Below are 17,340 nucleotides of genomic sequence, written 5' to 3' on the forward strand. Positions count from 1 at the left end.
AGATTCAACACCATGTCTCAAAATTTCAATTTAAATTATCTAAATTCTAAACCAAGAAAAAACTACAATTCTGTGTAAAAACAATAACACCTGCTAGTACGACCACCAATTAAGGCAACTTACACAATCCCACTGGCAATCATCAATGTTAACCGCACAAGGAACAGGAAAGCTCTTCCGACAGGATTTCGCATTACATTTAAGAGCTGCCCCTTTGTCACGACTGTGTTCTTTCGAAGCAAAGTCGTGTGTTGCAAGGGGTGCTAATCCACAAGTAAGCCTGTAAAAAATGATCGTACACCACAAATGTAGCTAGGAAACAAATAAACGAGGTAAAGTCCGGAGACAACTTTGTTGATATAATATTGAGATTACACGGTGTAACACATAACAAAAGCAATAGGTGTGTTACAAATAATAGATGATCCTTTGACACGCAAGACTCCACGTAAGTTGGCTCGATAGCTTCAGTCAACGTGGGTGTAAGTCGGGGATTGGGAAGCACTAGACACCCTTCCTATAAGAATGTTAATATTCCTTTCCTAGGTTTCCAGAAGGAAACATCAAAAGTGGAAGCCAGTCATACTCCCTTTATTACAAAAATGCTACTAAACTAACAGATATGCCCTGGCACGGGACTGATATGACTTCACATTGAGCCTTACATAATATTACATGAGTGTTCCCAGGTGACTCCGGGGCGAGCTTACACCTAACTCTAGATGACAGAATTTATGGCCATGACAAACTCCCCCACCTATTTTGCAGACGTCCTCGTCGCATTGCCCTGACAAACTCTTCAATCTTCAATTTGAAAGGTTGTTGGTTATCTGCACTCTCTTGTGTAGCTTCACATTATGACATGTTCTTCTGTGTGACGAAGTACTCCACGTGCTGCTGCTGCTGTTGCTGGATTGAACTGCTGCTGAATTGACGCCTTCCAGAACTTTGTCAACAACACGCTCTGGCTGAATAACTGAATGAAAAAATGTACGTGTTGGAATACTGCATGTGGGATCTCCTGGATCTGCATGGTATGGCTTGAGACTTTTTGCATGGATGACAGAGTGAATATTGCATAACCTGTACGGTAACCAGAGTTTAATAAACCTGTACGTCATTGGACTATGTCTCCTGTAGTCTGAAACAATAGTGTGAGAAGTTAAACACTGTTGGCCTGTGATAATTTCAAAAGGACTCTTGTTGAAAGAACTATTCTAAAAGTTGAAATTGAACAAATTCGCCCAATTCTCATCATCAACATAGGTAAGATACCTGAAATACTTCAACACGGAATTAAATATCTCCGTTGGCCAATCTGCTTGAAGATGTCCACTTGTTGGAAAATCAAACTGAAACCCAAGTACTCTGCACGGTTCATCCCATAACTCTCCTGTGACTCTTGAATCTCTGTCGTTGACTCTGCTTTTGGGCACATCCCAATTCTTGTTAACACTCTGACGAAGTAACTGAGGGACTTCATCTACAATTGGAACTTGACAGTAACCTGATCTCAAACCCAATCGAAAAGTACTTGACCGTCCCAAGTTTATCAAACAAGCTAACTATCTATTGGATAGGATACCTGTTCTTGATGGTGATTTTCTTCGTTGCTCGATAATCGGCACAACGTTGCAAAAACCCATACTTCTGTTGCTTGCACAACTTAGTTAGTCTTAGAGGATTCATCCTGAAAGACCTCTCTATAAGAGGTGTAGTACCAAGTAACAATTCATTTTGATGATCTATCGACTTACGTGGCTGTAGTGTCTTCGAAAACTCATTCGTTATCACGTCATCAACTTCTGTTAATACCCGTGTAACCTGCGTAGGAGTTGAACTATGGTCCTGTTCTTCAGGTTCAACTCTGAAGGTAGCAATGTACGGTTACTCACCTTTATTTAACCATTTCTTCAGCTGAAGGACTGCAATCAACTTTCTTTTTTCCTTGCCTGTGGAAACGGAAATAAAGCTTGGATATTCACCCTAACATGCCCAATGTGTTGGCAAATGACATTGGTACAACCATGTTCTGTCGCAAGAAATCCATCCCAATGACAACTCTAAATTCATCGAGAGGAACTGCGAGTAAATCAAGCTTACCCTTCCATGTACGTATCTTGACGGACACTGACTTAGTCGAACCTTGGATAGAAGTGACTTAGGAGTTTACAACTTTCATGCGGCTTGAACTCTTATCGAGCCAGATATTCAGGCGCTTCGCCTCTGTAGGAGTAATGAAGCTGTGCGTAGCTCCTGTATCAAGCATTGCCTGAGTGGTCTTGCCACCAACTTCAATATCAACATACATAAGACCCTTCTTTTGATGGTTTTCCTAAGTCTCAAATGTCTGTTTCATTGCATTCAATAGATGCATGGCTCTCATGTGAGGAGAATTTTCATTATCTAGCTCACTAGTACTCTAATGACTAAGGTAACTCTGGGAGGCTAATAGTACAATCAATTTGGCTCACTGTGGGCACTTAAATGTCTTGTGCGGCCCACCACACAAAATGCATACATGCTTGTGACAACGTTTGACTGGCGAGCTTCTACTCTATGAAGGGAAGGAATTCCGTGAGGATCCCTGACTAGAACTATGTCTATACCCTCCATTCTTACCATTCGAAAACTTCTTTATGTGCTCATGTTGCTGCGAGTACCCCTTCGATTGAGGATATATACTTTACTGGCTCTCTTCCGTGGAAGTATAATCAGTCAACCGCTTGGCTGCTACAATGGTAGATATGAGATCTTGTACACGTTACCTTTGGAACTCTGTTTGAACCCAAGGCTTGAACCCTTCTTAAAATGATAACAGCTTGTCTTTCTCTAACATCTCACAAATATCAAACTTCAAGGCGGAAAATTACTTGACGTAATCGTAAACTGTACATATCTGTTGGAGGTGCCTCAACTTTTTGCAGGTAATGAACTTCACGTTCTCTGGTAGAAACTAGAGTTTCAACTCCTTTTTAAGATCCTCCCATGTATCAATGGAACATTGGTCACTTTCCATCTCGGTGTACTTTATTCACCACCATAGTTTGATGTCACCTGCAAGATACATAGAAGCAATTGTTACTTTTACCTTTTCTGAATCAGAATGTGCTACACGGAAGTATTGCTCCATATCGAACAGGAAATTCTCGAGCTCTTTCGCATCGCGAACACCATTGAAGGTGCGTGGCTTGAGGACTCGCAAACGCGAGGGAGAAGCATCACTACTGGTAGGCTGTTCATTACCGACGACTCTGACTAGGAGACCTACCTTCGTAGTGAACTCCATAATCTGTTCCTGAAACTTGGCTAAAAATCCTCGGGTATCTTCTTCAAGGTCAACTACTCTAACTCTGAGGGTCACGGATTCTTCTTCCAACGTGTTCTGGCGACCATTTAATTGCGCAATACCATCAACGAAACCAGATAACATGGCCATCTTATTTTCTAGTATCTCAATGCGTTTCTTGTTTGTACGTGGTGGTAGTGTTTGGAGAAGGTTAGTCCGCGGTACTTTTCTCTCCTCTTGCCATTGTTCGCGTGAACTAAATGGAAACTAGGAAAAGAGCTTGGGGTTGAAACCAACTTGGTATGGCTACCAACTGTCCTCTAACAACTGAGCTCTGATACCAACTGTCAAGGCCGTGTTCTTTTGAAACGAGGTCGTGCGACGCAAGGGATGTTAATCCACAAGCAAACCTGTAAAAAATGATCGTACATCACAAACGTAACTAGCAAACAAATAAACGAGATAAAGCCCGGAAGCAACTTTGTTGATATAATATTGAGATTACACGGTGTAACACGTAAAAAAGCAATAAGTGCGTTATAAGCAATATATGATCCTATGACACATGAGACTCACGTAGCTTGGCTCGAGGGCTTCAGTCAACGTGGGTATAGGCCGAAGATTGGGAAGGACTAGACACTCTTCCTACAAGGATGCTAACATTCATTTCCTAAGTTTTTAGAGGGAACCATCAAAAGTGAAAGTCGATCATACTCCCTTTATTACAAAAGTGCCACTAAGCTAACAGATATGCCCTGACACGGAACTGATATAGCTTCATATTGAGCCTACATAGTGTTACATGAGTGCTCCCGAATGACTCCGAGACGAGCTTACACCTAACTTTAGGTGATAGAATTTATGGCCGTGACACCCCTTCAGCCCATAACTATTGCACTTGAGCTTAGAACCCCTTGCAAGTTCTGTTTCCAAGTTTATAACATTCTCACCGACAAAGTACACTTGGGGTGCCCTTCATTCTCAAATATTATCACAGATGTTCATCAATTGGGAAGAACTATGACATACTAAAATTCAAAAAAAAAAAAAAAAAACATGCCTTCCCACTTTTACTTTCATTATCATAACTATACACATTATTACTATTTGAGAAGAAAGTCTATGAAAGAAATCTGAGACATACCACTTGTTCGAGCTGTAGATGATGATAAAATAATGAACAAAAGAAAACCTTGGCAAGCAAGGGTCGAACCACAGAGACAACGTTAATCCAAAATAATTTTTTTTACTTTCAATCTAATTCAATTTTAATAAGTAATTTAAAAACAGTTTGCAAGAGATGATTTATCTAAAATAAACTACTAAAATAAAAGAAACTTAAAAATATGAGAGAGAAGTGTAGATTAATTAGATCCACCTTCACAAGCTTTATCAGTGAATTTTGATTCTTTACTTATTTCGATCCACTAAACAAAACTAATGTTTGTAGATCGGAAAATCAAACTGTTATAATATAAACAAAATCAAAAGTATGAAATAGTTTAGACCGAGATTATTAGATAAACATTAACTATTTTCTATAGAACATGGTTCTTCTTGAACTTATCAAAGAAAGAGACCATCAAAACTTTAAAAACAATTAATATTCAGCCTAATAATAAATACCTACGCTATCACAATAAAACTATTACATCATTACGAAAACAGTAAAACACTAACAAATCTTACTCAGGCTTCCTCAACCGATCTACCGGAAATTTAGCCAATAGTTATCGCAAGAACAATAAAGCAAAAAATAAAATAAAGAAAACATGAAGAGAAAAGAGAGATGAAAGAAAGAAGTTATTTTTATTGTTTGACTTCAAACTGACAGAACCTCCTTACAACTTTCATAAAACTTAGAAAAGAATGAAAATAAAAACTAAACTAATTCTCTAAAATCCAACTTCCTCAACTCTTGGTCTGGTCTTCTATTTATAGATAGACCAGAGTAGGATTTTTTTATGGAACTTTGGATTTCGGAAGCATTCTGTATTTACAAAAAATACTAAAAATAATCTATTGCAAATGATGTGCAGCCGCCAACCTTCAGTACGAAATTTGACGCTTGACCTTAGTTGACCACGCCTCTGTCGTAAAATTTTGGTCAATTGACTTGACTTTTGGCCCACGGTCTTCTTTTAGATCTTGGATCACAGTGGTAGCTTCAGATTTTCCCGATTCGCTTTGAAACTTCGCGAACAATTCCTGTTACACGTAAATAACAATAATTAGTTCCGAATTACATAATTTAATTAAAAACAAGAATTATTATGGATTAACCATGAATTATATCTAATGAGGGGATTTAATGTGCAATTTATTGATAAAGTCTATGTAATTAGGACTCTAAAAACGACTTTCTAAACCCTGATCACCACTCACTGCATTTTCTATGGACATACAAGACATTGGGTCGGGTTAACACATCTTCAACTACCGACTTTCCATTGTCATAATGCAACATTGGTCCAGAAGCCTAGAAGTTTCCATCAAAAACACAAAAATGGTGACAAGAATATCAAAAGGAGACATAGGCCACTAGCCAAACATTGCATAATACATAGATAAAATGTTCTATCGTCAAAAATGCAAATTTTAGGCTTCACCCAAATGAAACAATTTTTAATAACTGTAATAAGATATATGAAAATGCTTGAAAGTTGAGTAACAAATTATCACCTCAAACAGTCTAAAGGACTGGCAAAACGCACATATGGCAACTGGATTTGCATCAAAACAGTTTGAAGTACTGGATGGTCGTGCACCAAAATGACGTTTACAGGGTTCAAGCTCAATTCCAAATTTAGACATTGGTAGATTTTCATAATCCTAACATGTGGACTGAGCATTTCTGCCACTATTTATAGCCTTGTCTTGAAGCCCATAGTCCAACTTTTTTCTCTTTGCTTATCTGAGATGCTCCTCTTTGATTTGAAGGATAGGTGTTCTATAAATCTCTGTGTTTGTAGAATTTTCCACTTCCTTCATGATTGTGACAATTGGTAACAATCTCTTGACACTCTGCATAGATATTTAGATCAATTCCAGTATTATAAATTGAAAGGCCAACGGGAAATTGAAAGCAAATGTTAGCAAAACATAACATGATATATGCTAATTAAGACTTTTTGGATGTGCAAAGGCACTATCTTTCTTCTTTTGAATCGATCTCAGAATAATTAATGTTAAGAATACATTATTTTATCAAAAGTAAAAAGTAAGTGTTTTAAAAATAAGTACACAAATATGAAAAATCTAGTTAGCCGTACAAAACAAGCACATGTTTCTAGTAGAATTTTTTTGCAAAACCTATTAATGCTAAGTTTCCAAATAGATCATAAGAAAAAATATCCAATGGGTAATCTTATAAAAGAAAAATGTGAGAGCAAACAATGAGCATCTTTAAGCAATAAAAATTTCCAAGCATAAAAAATGTTAAAGAAGGAATGTGGAAAAATTACCAAAGGTAATTAAGCAAATGACAACTGTGGAGAAGACAAAAGTGATGCTCATAGCTTCATATATTAACAAAGAATGGAAAGGTTAGAACATGGAGAAACTCATCATATGATAAATAGGAAGTCTGAGAAACATCAAAATTACAAAAGTACAATAGGACATGAAGATATATAAAACCAACAACATTTTCCACTCAAAGTTTTATTTAAATATTAACTGCATTAAACAATGCCTTAGTATTATTGATAGTTTAATACTCTTTAGAATGTTTTTCTTCCGTAATTTACATCTTGTGCAAGTGATTGAATGTGCACAATTATGCTCTATAGTGAGTTATTGTTCTTCTCTCTTGATAATGTAAGAAATTATACAAAAGTATGGAGGACAAAGTTTCAATTAGACCACCAAATTGGTGGCTAATAACATCCAGTATTTTTTTTTTTTAAAGCCTTATTTCCCAACAAGGACAAACCATAATAAACTTAAATCTATGTGGTCAAACTGTAATGAGAAGACTTAGAAGGTTTTACATCCACAAAGTTCTCACAAGAAATATACTACCTATGAACAAGTCCAAACATTAGGTGCATCGCAAACATAGAACAAATTTTCAATAGAAAAAATGTCACAATTAGAAAATAAACGTACATCTTCACCGCTATGACCACTTATGTCGTCATCCGAATCCTTAGCTTCACCAAAGGATGGAGGGCTATCAAATGATGTTTGCGTCACTTGATTCAAATCTATTCCCTGATTTTGACCCTCATTGTGATGTTCATCTTTTGACCAAAGAAACAATGATGATGGTGGAATTTGTTTACCAACTAAACCTTCTTCTTTGCTTCCCATTTTCCTATATTCTCTGACCTCTCCACTCTCTCTTAGCATACAAGATCTCAGGGCCTTTCAAGTTCTGATGGACGAAGAGAAACCTGAACTCATTTATTTCCAATCACCCCAATCATTTCATTGCTTAATTTATCATCCTTATCTATCTTTTCTAAAGCAAAGCATTGGTTTGAAGCTTTGGAAACTCTGATGGGAACTCCTTTGTGTCCGGAATGCATGAACTGCATACAACTTCAAAGACCCCAGATCAAATTAAAACACATAGGAACATAACATCAAACTAACCACCAACAAAAGGTCCCAAATTAAGATCAAATAATTTCAAAGACCCAGACCAAATTAGAGTACAAACAAGCTTAAAATCAACTAGCCACCAAAAAAAATCCCAAATTGAGATTGAACATTTTCAATGACCAAGATCAAATTAAAACACAAAGAAACGTCGCATCAAACTAATCACCAAAAAAAAAATATTTAAAAAAAAAAAGAAAAAAACCCAAATTTAGAACAAGCAATTTCAATGACTCAAATCAAATTAAACACACCGACTACCCACTTAAAAAACACAAAAAACAAACTTAGGTCGAAAATTTTCAAAGACCCAGATTAAATTAAAACACAATAACATCGACGACCCACTAAAAACTCCAAATTGAGATCAAACAATTAAAAAAATAAATAAATATATAATACCAGCAGAATATATGATTGCATGGAAGCAACATTGGTCGATTGAGCAGGTTCAAGCTGCAACAGAAATAACAAAGATGAAACAGAGTATTAAAGAAATGAACTAAACCATGGAAACCCTACATTCAATCAAAGAAGTTGAAAGAAACGAACCATAAGGGGCATTTGAGTTCCAAACCCATTTTTTGCAAATGGAGGACCCACGAAACCTCAATCACAGAAGAACCATGACTCTCTTTCTACAATTAGGGTCAATCACAGAAGAACCATGACTCTCTTTCTACAATTAGGGTTTTATTGTCCTTTCATTTCCAATTTCCAAAATCAAGCGCGGGTAATGACTATTAGTTTTCGAGTCGTGCTGTTGTGACTTAAAGCTGGAACCTCATATCGCACTTGCGCCAATCTCTAGGAGTTTAAATTCAGAATTCAATAAGAATCTCTAGGAAATCGTTATTTGTCCAATCACATGTGCAGTGTTACTAACATCATTGTATCCTATAAAATTTATAGAATAATGCTGACGTGACCTCAAAATTGGACCTCACATCACACACCCTAAGGTGAAAGTGTATGAGAATCATAATAAATGCTCTTCTTAAGATACAAGCAAAAAAGCATCTATGATTCCGATCTACTTTCAGAGTTGTGCGATATGAGATTCAAGCTTGGGGCCACTCCCGCATGATTCAATTTTATCTTATCAATTTTGGGGGAGTATTTGAATTACACGCACATTCTTTGTCCACATGGTTACTTATTCATTGCTAATTTTTCTTTAGTCATTCTACAGTGTGCACTTGAAATTATTATAGAATAAAGGGAAAATTATTAAATTAGGATTAAATATTTTTATATTTAAAAAAAGAATATATTTTTTCAAAAATTACAAAAAAATGAATTAAGTCGATAAACAATCTAGTGTTTTAATAAGTCACTGGACTGTCCAACATTTTAATGTGCTAAAATACAATGCTTTACCAAAAATTCCATTTTAATGATTAAAATGTTCGACTGTCCAGTGTTTTAATAGATTGCTTTAACATGCCAATAATTTATTCTCCATTTAAAATGCTAGAGAGGCCAACGAGTTACTAAAACACCGACTGTCTAGTGACTTAATTAATATTTGGTAATTTTTGAAAAAATAGATTTTTTTTTAAGTACTAAAATATGAGACTTGCTATTGCCATACAAATTTTTACTAGCATCACACCAATTGTGTGCAATTCTTTAGTGATTTATATAAGAATTGGTGTGGCAATAGTAGCTCTCTAACATATTTAATTCTCTTTAATAATTTTTCTTAGAATAAAACGTAAGTTTTTTTTTTCAAAAAAACCTTTGTGCTGTTTTCAATCTTATTTCCCTCTCACAAGGTGAACCAAGTGACTTAAGGTGACTATGATTGCCCAAGAAAGGTATTGAAGATCTTAAAAGATTTTCATGTATCTTTCCAAATACTTAATCTCCAAAATGATTTTTTTGCATATGAAGTTTGATCTTAAGCCTTTGTCTACTAATTCTTCATTTTTAAGTCACCAAGGCAAGATACTGATTTCCCTAACTTGTTGGTGAAATTCCCTCAATGAAAAACTATAGTATTGTAAATTATAACCTTTGCGAAAACACTATAAAAAGTTTTTAATGGCGTTCAAAAAAATGTCATTAAATATGTTGATATAAATAATAATATAATTTTAAAAGTTGATCAATTTATAAATCGCTGGCATTTTTTTTATTACTAAAACACGATCATCATGTACTTCTCGGAAATTAATCTCATCTTGTTATTGCGGTTTGAAAATTGGAGTTTGACTCTCAAGGTTGAAGATTAATTTTGGCAAAAAAAAATAAAAATTCCCTACTAATTGAAGTTAATGGATTTTGTAATAAAAATAAAGGGTTTTTGGATCAATATATAATAAATATGAAGGTATTTAGGTCATTTTCTTTAGTCTCCAATCTGGATTAAATTGGGGTGCAGGGGTATATCAAAAAGAAAGTTAATGAAGAGAAAAATGCTTAATTTTGTTCTCTCCCAAAGTGAGAGAAAGAGAACAAATTAATATTAATATTAAAATGATAAAGCTTTTCATGTCTTTATTTCATTTTGTTTATTATCACCAAATCCTATATTCTTGAAATTATATTTTTGGAAGATGGTTCTATAAATCTGATTCCACAGTAATTAAATTGACTTTTCTAACCTCATCCCTTCAAATTATCATATTCAAAATTTGCAAATTGTGTGGTTGTTGACTTAAATCTACTATTTAAAATGTCAAGATCAATGCTTGTAAAAAAGATTGATGTCTATGATTAGACTGAAATATGTCGAGATCAACCATTCTGGATGATTCAATGACTGAGATTAGTCATTTGTAATCGTATACCTACGATTTAGATTGTCAAGATTAATACATATAAAAAAGATTGATATCAACGATTGAATGAAAATAGGTTGAGATTAACCATAATGTTATCCAAAGTGGTTATTTCATATACCCCATTTCATATTTAAAATACCCCTATCTTCGACCTCTTGAAAAAAGCCCCGTGGCCAATTATATATTATTAATAGTAATTCGGTTGACCCATAGCTCAATTGGTTTAACACATTGCAAAGCATCTTTATGATCGTGTTTACAAGTCCAGCCCTTGGCCAATGTTTAATATTTTTAAATCTACTATATTGGGCTTTTTAGTTCTTACTTTTTGTAATTTCCTAATTTTAACTTTGAAATGATAGTAATATTTCAATATAAAAAAATGTGCAGGGAAATGGTGGATTCGGTTATCAATGTTCTCATAGAAAAATTGGTCGAAAGCCTCCTAAATGAAGGATCTCATGTGCTTGAATTCCACAAGCAGTTCAATACTTTAAAGAAAAAGCTTCAATTAATGCAGAGCTATATCGAACATGTGGAGGGAGTGAGAAGGAAGGACCATAATAAACTTCTTAAGACTGTTGTGGGAGAATTGAGAGAGTTACTCTATGATGCAGAGGACATTATATCAAATTGCATGTTATTTTTAGAAAGAAGAAAAAGGGCCTCGAAATTCAAGCGTTACTGCTCTCCTTCATTCCGGAAACTTCGTTATAGAATGGGAAAGAAGCTTGGTGAGATAAATCAAGACATACGAAATCATTTAGAGACGATGTGTTCTTTCGTTAATCTGGCAACTATTGTCCCTCTGAATCAAGAACAATTGGGGAATAATTGACCGCAAGATATCCAATTCTAGTGAAAGATGCTGAAATAGTAGGCATGGAGAATGACGTGAAGAAAATTAAGCAATGGGTCTTAAACCCACCACAAGGGCCCTTGCACATCATTGGAATAGTCGGTATGGGGATAGGCAAAACTACCCTTGCCCAAAAGATACAAAATGATGGTGATATGAAGCATTACTTCGATCATATCTTGATGGTGACTATTTCACAAACTTTTCAATTTGAAGAGTCAATCAAGGCTATGCTAAAAACAATTAATGGGCCCAGAGACTTTGCAAACATAAATTTTCAGGATTTACTACAGGAGCTACAAGACATAATGGAGAGGAAGAAATGCTTGGTTATCCTCTCGTGGTGGGGGAGTTTGAAGGTAGTTTTTGTTCACAGTAGCAGCTGTGTCATTGTCACAACCAGGAATGAGGATGTGGCTCACTCAATGGGAATCACAGTGACACGCAGACATCATCCTCATCTTCTCCCTAGTGAGGACAGTTGGTTATTGTTCACAAAAATAACATTCGCAAGGGAAGAAGGTCAGTGTACAGATTCAGAGCTTGAGCATATCGGTAGGGATATTGTTGGTAGATGTGGAGGGCTTCCATTGGCAATCTTAGTTGCGGGAGGAATGATGATGAATAAAGGAAGCTCGACCAAGGAGTGGGAGTGAATATCTAAGAACCTAAGCGAAGAGTTGGATAAGAAAGATGAATTAATATTTCCAATTCTACAATTAAGCTATGATGAGCTTCCTTCGCATTTGAAACCAGGTCTATTGTGTTTGGCTCTGTATCCCGAAGATTATGATATATATTCTGAGGATCTTATTAATTGGTGGATTGGTGAGGGCTTTGTTCAAGTAGGGAAGCAAGGAAGGATTACATATGATATTGGAAAAGAGTATCTTGATGAATTAATCAGCCGATGCTTATTACATCTAAAATATACGTAGTTTTCCAGAGAACGAGGTTTTTATTTTACAATACATGATATGATAAGAGAAATGATTAGAAGGGTCGCAGAGGAAGAAAATTTTATTTGCATGATTGATGGGGGGAAGTCTTCTCGTTTCCAAACACGTCGAGTAGCTATGATTATGAACACGGAAATGAATCTCTTCATATCAGAGCAAACCAATTAAAAATCGTTGCAGACAATAAAAGGGAATGATTTGGAAGAGAATGAGGAGTTTGTTCTAAATCTGAGATCAAAGCTATGCAAATTAAAATGGTTGAGGGTTTTGGATATTCGTTTTAAGAATTCTTCATCTCAGAAGACTCTTAAAAGAGTAGATTGGTTGAGTGGGATAGGATCACTGCAGCACCTCGTTTGTCTTCAGATACAAAACTCTGGATTAGAGAGACTTCCAGATTCTATTGGAAATCTTCAAAGCCTTCAAATTTTAAACCTAATAAGTTGTCCTAATTTAAAGAGATTGCCTAAAAATATAGCATCCTTGGAGAAATTAGTCAGCTTGGGTTTAATAGGTTGTGGGTCTCTAGAATTCTTTCCCAATGAGATTGAAAACCTTCAACAACTATGTATATTCACTTTTAATGTGAATTCAAAAGTCATGGATGGGTTTCGCATTTCTGGGTTGAAGAAATTGACTCAAATTCAAGAACTTCAGTTTTGGATAGATTCAGAAGATAGAATAGAAGAAGGGGAGCTGAAGGTGTTGTCAGAGCTCACACAATTGGAGTGGTTGGGTATAATATTTCAAAGCAATAACAACGATGATGTTGATGCGGAGGAGGAATGACTACGACTGACAAGGAAAGTAGATTATCAACTACTCTCACCTCTTAATCAGCTTTCAGAGCTATGGCTTAGTGGCGAAGTAGGAGAAAAGACACCTATTTGGCTCAATCCAAATTGTCTTCCCAATTTACGGTATCTTACCATTTACGAGAGTACATATCTAAGCCATATGAGTCCAGAATTCTTTGGAGATGAGGATTCTACTGTTTGGAAGTTGGAAGTCTTAATTCTTTTCAAGCTAGACGAATTGGAGGTGGAATGGCCGAGAATGCAAAAGGCAATGCCATTTTTAAGACTCCTAGAGATTGTCAAATGTCGAAAATTGAATGGACTCCCTTTTGACTTGGATGAAGATGGTTCCGGTACTTGGAGGAAAGAATAAATTATTCATTTTACATTTGATGTAAGTACCCTTCTTTCATATGTTGTTGTGTTTTCTGATTTTTTGATTTTTCTATTAGCTTTCATTAAATGGAAGGTTAGGATTAAAGGAGATGTACAGATGTCCTAGAAATTACTACTATCTTTCTAGGGATGAGTTCATTTTTTTTCTTAGGGATGCAATTTTTTTTTTCAATAGTTAATGACAATTAAGCTATAAATTGCTAATCCAAATTCAAATTCCCATTTTGATGGATCGAATCTCTTTTAACATTGGGTGTAGACCAACACCATTCATATATCATTTCTTTTAAGACTTTTTTTTTCAAAGCTATTTTTCCTTGCTATATATTCATGTTTCACAAAAAAAAATGAACACATCATCTTATTACACTCATCTCGATGAGCCAGCCCTTAATATTATTCATTTATCCAAGCAAAATATATTCTTTAATCACATCCAGACTCATGGATTTCTCATCTCATTTAGTTGCCCATATTATTGAGTTGCCTCATTCAAATTGTTTTTGTCTCTAATGAGGCATCTTGTTAAAATCATTTTGGATAAAATTTTTAAATAATTATTATTTTCTATTATAGGCTGGATCAATAAAAATATATATATCATATAAACTATGTAATAGGATTGTTTTAGCCGACTCCAAATTTTTGGGATGAGGTTTTGTTGTCATTATATTCAATTAATTTGGGATAAAAGTAGTTTGTGATGGTGATATGACTTTTGATTTTTAGATAGGCGTGGTGTTTGGTTATGCTGCCAGCTTCTATGATAGGGAATTGCTTCTTGGAATTGCTCTTGGGAAAAGCAAGAAATAGCATTTTGGTAAATTACTATAATGTGGTGATGTGTGTATAACCTATAATTATTGCTTGTTGAAATTTATATAACTATTGGATTTCATTAAAACCATCATAATACCCTTAGATGTAGATATATTAAGAATCAGTTGATATTTTTGTTAGAACCCAATTAACATGTGGCCCATTGACTTATATGTTTTAAGTTTTTGACTCGCACAATGATTTATATTGTAGAGATGTTAATAATTAAGGGTAAATCCCAATTATATTAGAAATAGAAATACTCTTTAAGTCTTAGAAGGAAACCTTGATAGATAGGAATCCTATTAAAAAATGATCTCTAGGCCCTCTATGCCCATCTATTTAAATGGACCGGCACCTCATAATAAGTACGCACAAAACATGTATAACAAAGAAGAAATTTAGGGTTATGAATTGTGGTGGTCTCCATTAATCACTAAAGCCCTAGGTCAAACCAATACAAAGAAGGAAGAGAAGGAGAATCTGAAAATTAGAGAATGGTCAGGGATTTACATATATCGAATCACAGGCACGTGGATTGAGAAAGGCTTACCTCCAGCAAATTAGTTTATTGATTTAACTTATGACATAAGGTAAGTACCTTAATATTTAATCTTTAAGAGCATGAATAGGTTTCTTGAGATATATATATATATATATATATATGACTCTTGATCTTGAAAAATTACAGACTAATAGTTATGTGGATAAAAATTTATTATGGAAAAATTCTCACACTGTTTTAATCTTATCTAGCATATATTATATTTTGAAAAACCTTTTGGACCCTAATATTAAAATTAATTTCTTATATTAATTGTATATATCAATTTATATTAAATTCATTTACAAAAGATATGAATTATTTTTAATCAACCCTAGAAACCCTTCTCTTCCCTAAATGTGCTTTATTGTTCTCTTAAACATTATCAACATTGTCATCAATGCCTCTTTCCAACTATTTAGGGTAAGCAATGTGAATCTTTTTGTTTTACCAATCAATTTTATCTTGAGCCAATCTTTTATTAAAATGTGTGAAATTTTCTTTCTACCTAGATAATTTCTTTAAATTTGATTCTTCCCTTCATGTACTTAAAGACCTCCATTTAATTGTCTCCTCGCACCCATCATCATTTTTTCCCTTCATCATATTAATGTGTTGTTTATCTCTGCTTTATTTTCTCTCTTATTAGAGATGTTCTTAGTTTCTATCAATTGTTGTCATCTCAGAATTAGTTGTTTTCTAGTTTACCAATTTGACATCCATCTTGGTGTCATTATCTAAGCTTAATATTGGACTAAAATGCATGTTTTTAAGGTCTTTGTTCATCAATCTAGACCTTCCAAATAAAAAACAATTTCTTTTTCTAGGATGGGAAAATTTTCAGTTGATGCATTCAATAAAAAACATAGAGTTGACTCAGTTGAGTAATAATTTTGGTAAGTCATGAAATCATGGGAAAGAATGAAAGAACAAAGATATAAGATTTAAAAAAATATATTATACAATTAATTTTATTTTATCTTTTGTTAAATAAACCATTAAAGCATGAATCTTTGTTTACTCATAGAAAAATGATGAAAAAACATAGAGAAAAGAAGATTTTTGTATTGTTTTAATTGACTTAAATAATGTATTTGACTAAGCACCTAAATTTAGTTAATACGGTGGGTATTGGAGGAAAAAATTCTCAAATAATGTATTTGACTAAGCACCTAACTTTAGTTAATACGGTGGGTATTGTAGGAAAAAAGTCTCAAATAAATATATTGACATAATTAAGGACATATACGGGTGCATGGGTTGTGGATTGAGAACAAATGGTATTTTGTGGTAATGAGACAAATAAGTTTCTAGTTACAATTGATTTACATTAGGGGTCAACTTTGGGTCCATATATTTTTGCTCCAGTTATAAATGAATACATGTTCTTATTCAAGATTATGCCATATGTGTGTATGTTATATGTTCATGATAAGTGTTAGTTGATTAGACATATAACGTATAAAAATAGTGTTAGTTGGAAAAATTAAACTGAAGTTGATGTGTGTTTTTGGAGTATTATGGGATTGATGCATTCCAATCAAAATGCTTGCATTAAATATTGGCCAACTGACTGGACAAATAGATCGTCGCATGGATCTTCTACGTGTATAAATCTTGCATCCTGTGATTCTGCTAGCCAGTTGACATTGTCCACTCCTAAACATTACTGATAAACAATTGCTTTAGAGGTTTGCCAACTAGTTGGACAAATAGTTCGTTGCATGGATCTTCTACGTGCATAAAGCTGGCGTACCACGATTGTTTTAGCCAGTTGACGTCATCCACTCCTAAGCATTACTGATAAACAATTGCTTTAGAGATTAGCCAACTAGCTGGACAAATAGTTCGTCGCATGGATCTTCTACATGTATAAAGCTTGCGTACCACAATTCTTTTAGCCAGTTGACGTCATCCACTCCTAAGCATTACTGATAAATAATTACTTTAGAGGTTAGCCAATTAGTTGGATAAATAGTTAGTCGCATGGATTTGCTATGTGTATAAATCTTGCATCTTGTGATTCTGCTAGTCAGTTGACATTTGTCAGCCAGTTGACATTGTCCACTCTTAAGCATTACTGGTAAACAGTTGCTTTAAAGATTGGCTAACTAATTGGACAAATTGTTCGTCGTAGAGGGCTTTTGCATATACAAACATTGCGTCATTTGATTCTTTTAGCCAGTTGACGTTGTCACCTCCTAAGCACTACTAATGAACAGTTGCGCTAGAGATTGGCCAACTAGCTGGACAAATGGTTCGTCGCATAGTTCTTCTACGTGT

The 17,340-nt window shown here is 34.6% G+C and overlaps 3 protein-coding genes across 6 annotated transcripts in view; 2 read left to right on the forward strand and 1 right to left on the reverse strand.

Moving 5' to 3' along the window:
- LOC147382934 (BRCA1-associated RING domain protein 1-like) overlaps window positions 1–8,681 on the reverse strand; it is a 40,853-nt gene extending 32,172 nt beyond the window's left edge. Inside the window, exons 1-2 of one of the 3 annotated variants that reach the window (XM_086427403.1) lie at window positions 8,447–8,681; window positions 8,297–8,350 (exon numbers count right to left, since the gene is read on the reverse strand). The gene's annotated coding sequence lies outside the window, so the exon portion shown is untranslated. Of the gene's footprint in view, window positions 1–8,296; window positions 8,413–8,446 lie in introns of those variants that run through there. The other 2 variants (XM_086427402.1, XM_086427404.1) reach the window with 2 other exon arrangements.
- The window catches only part of LOC147382935 (phospholipid:diacylglycerol acyltransferase 1-like), a 58,746-nt gene that overhangs the window by 18,535 nt on the left and 22,871 nt on the right, over window positions 1–17,340 (forward strand). The gene's annotated exons all lie outside the window — the stretch shown is intronic.
- Window positions 11,566–12,198, forward strand: LOC147382937 (disease resistance RPP13-like protein 4). The gene has a single exon (XM_086427245.1). The coding sequence runs from the start codon at window positions 11,566–11,568 to the stop codon at window positions 12,196–12,198; it is 633 nt and encodes a 210-aa protein (XP_086283371.1).

Source organism: Akebia trifoliata, chromosome 16, assembly GCF_017979445.1.
Source record: "Akebia trifoliata isolate Shusen 1 chromosome 16, ASM1797944v1, whole genome shotgun sequence".
Taxonomy (NCBI): Eukaryota; Viridiplantae; Streptophyta; class Magnoliopsida; order Ranunculales; family Lardizabalaceae; genus Akebia; species Akebia trifoliata.

Excerpts from the sequence above, each read along its gene's own strand:
- LOC147382937 (XM_086427245.1), top strand. The coding sequence starts at position 11,566 with ATGGAGAATGACGTGAAGAAAATTAAGCAATGGGTCTTAAACCCACCA.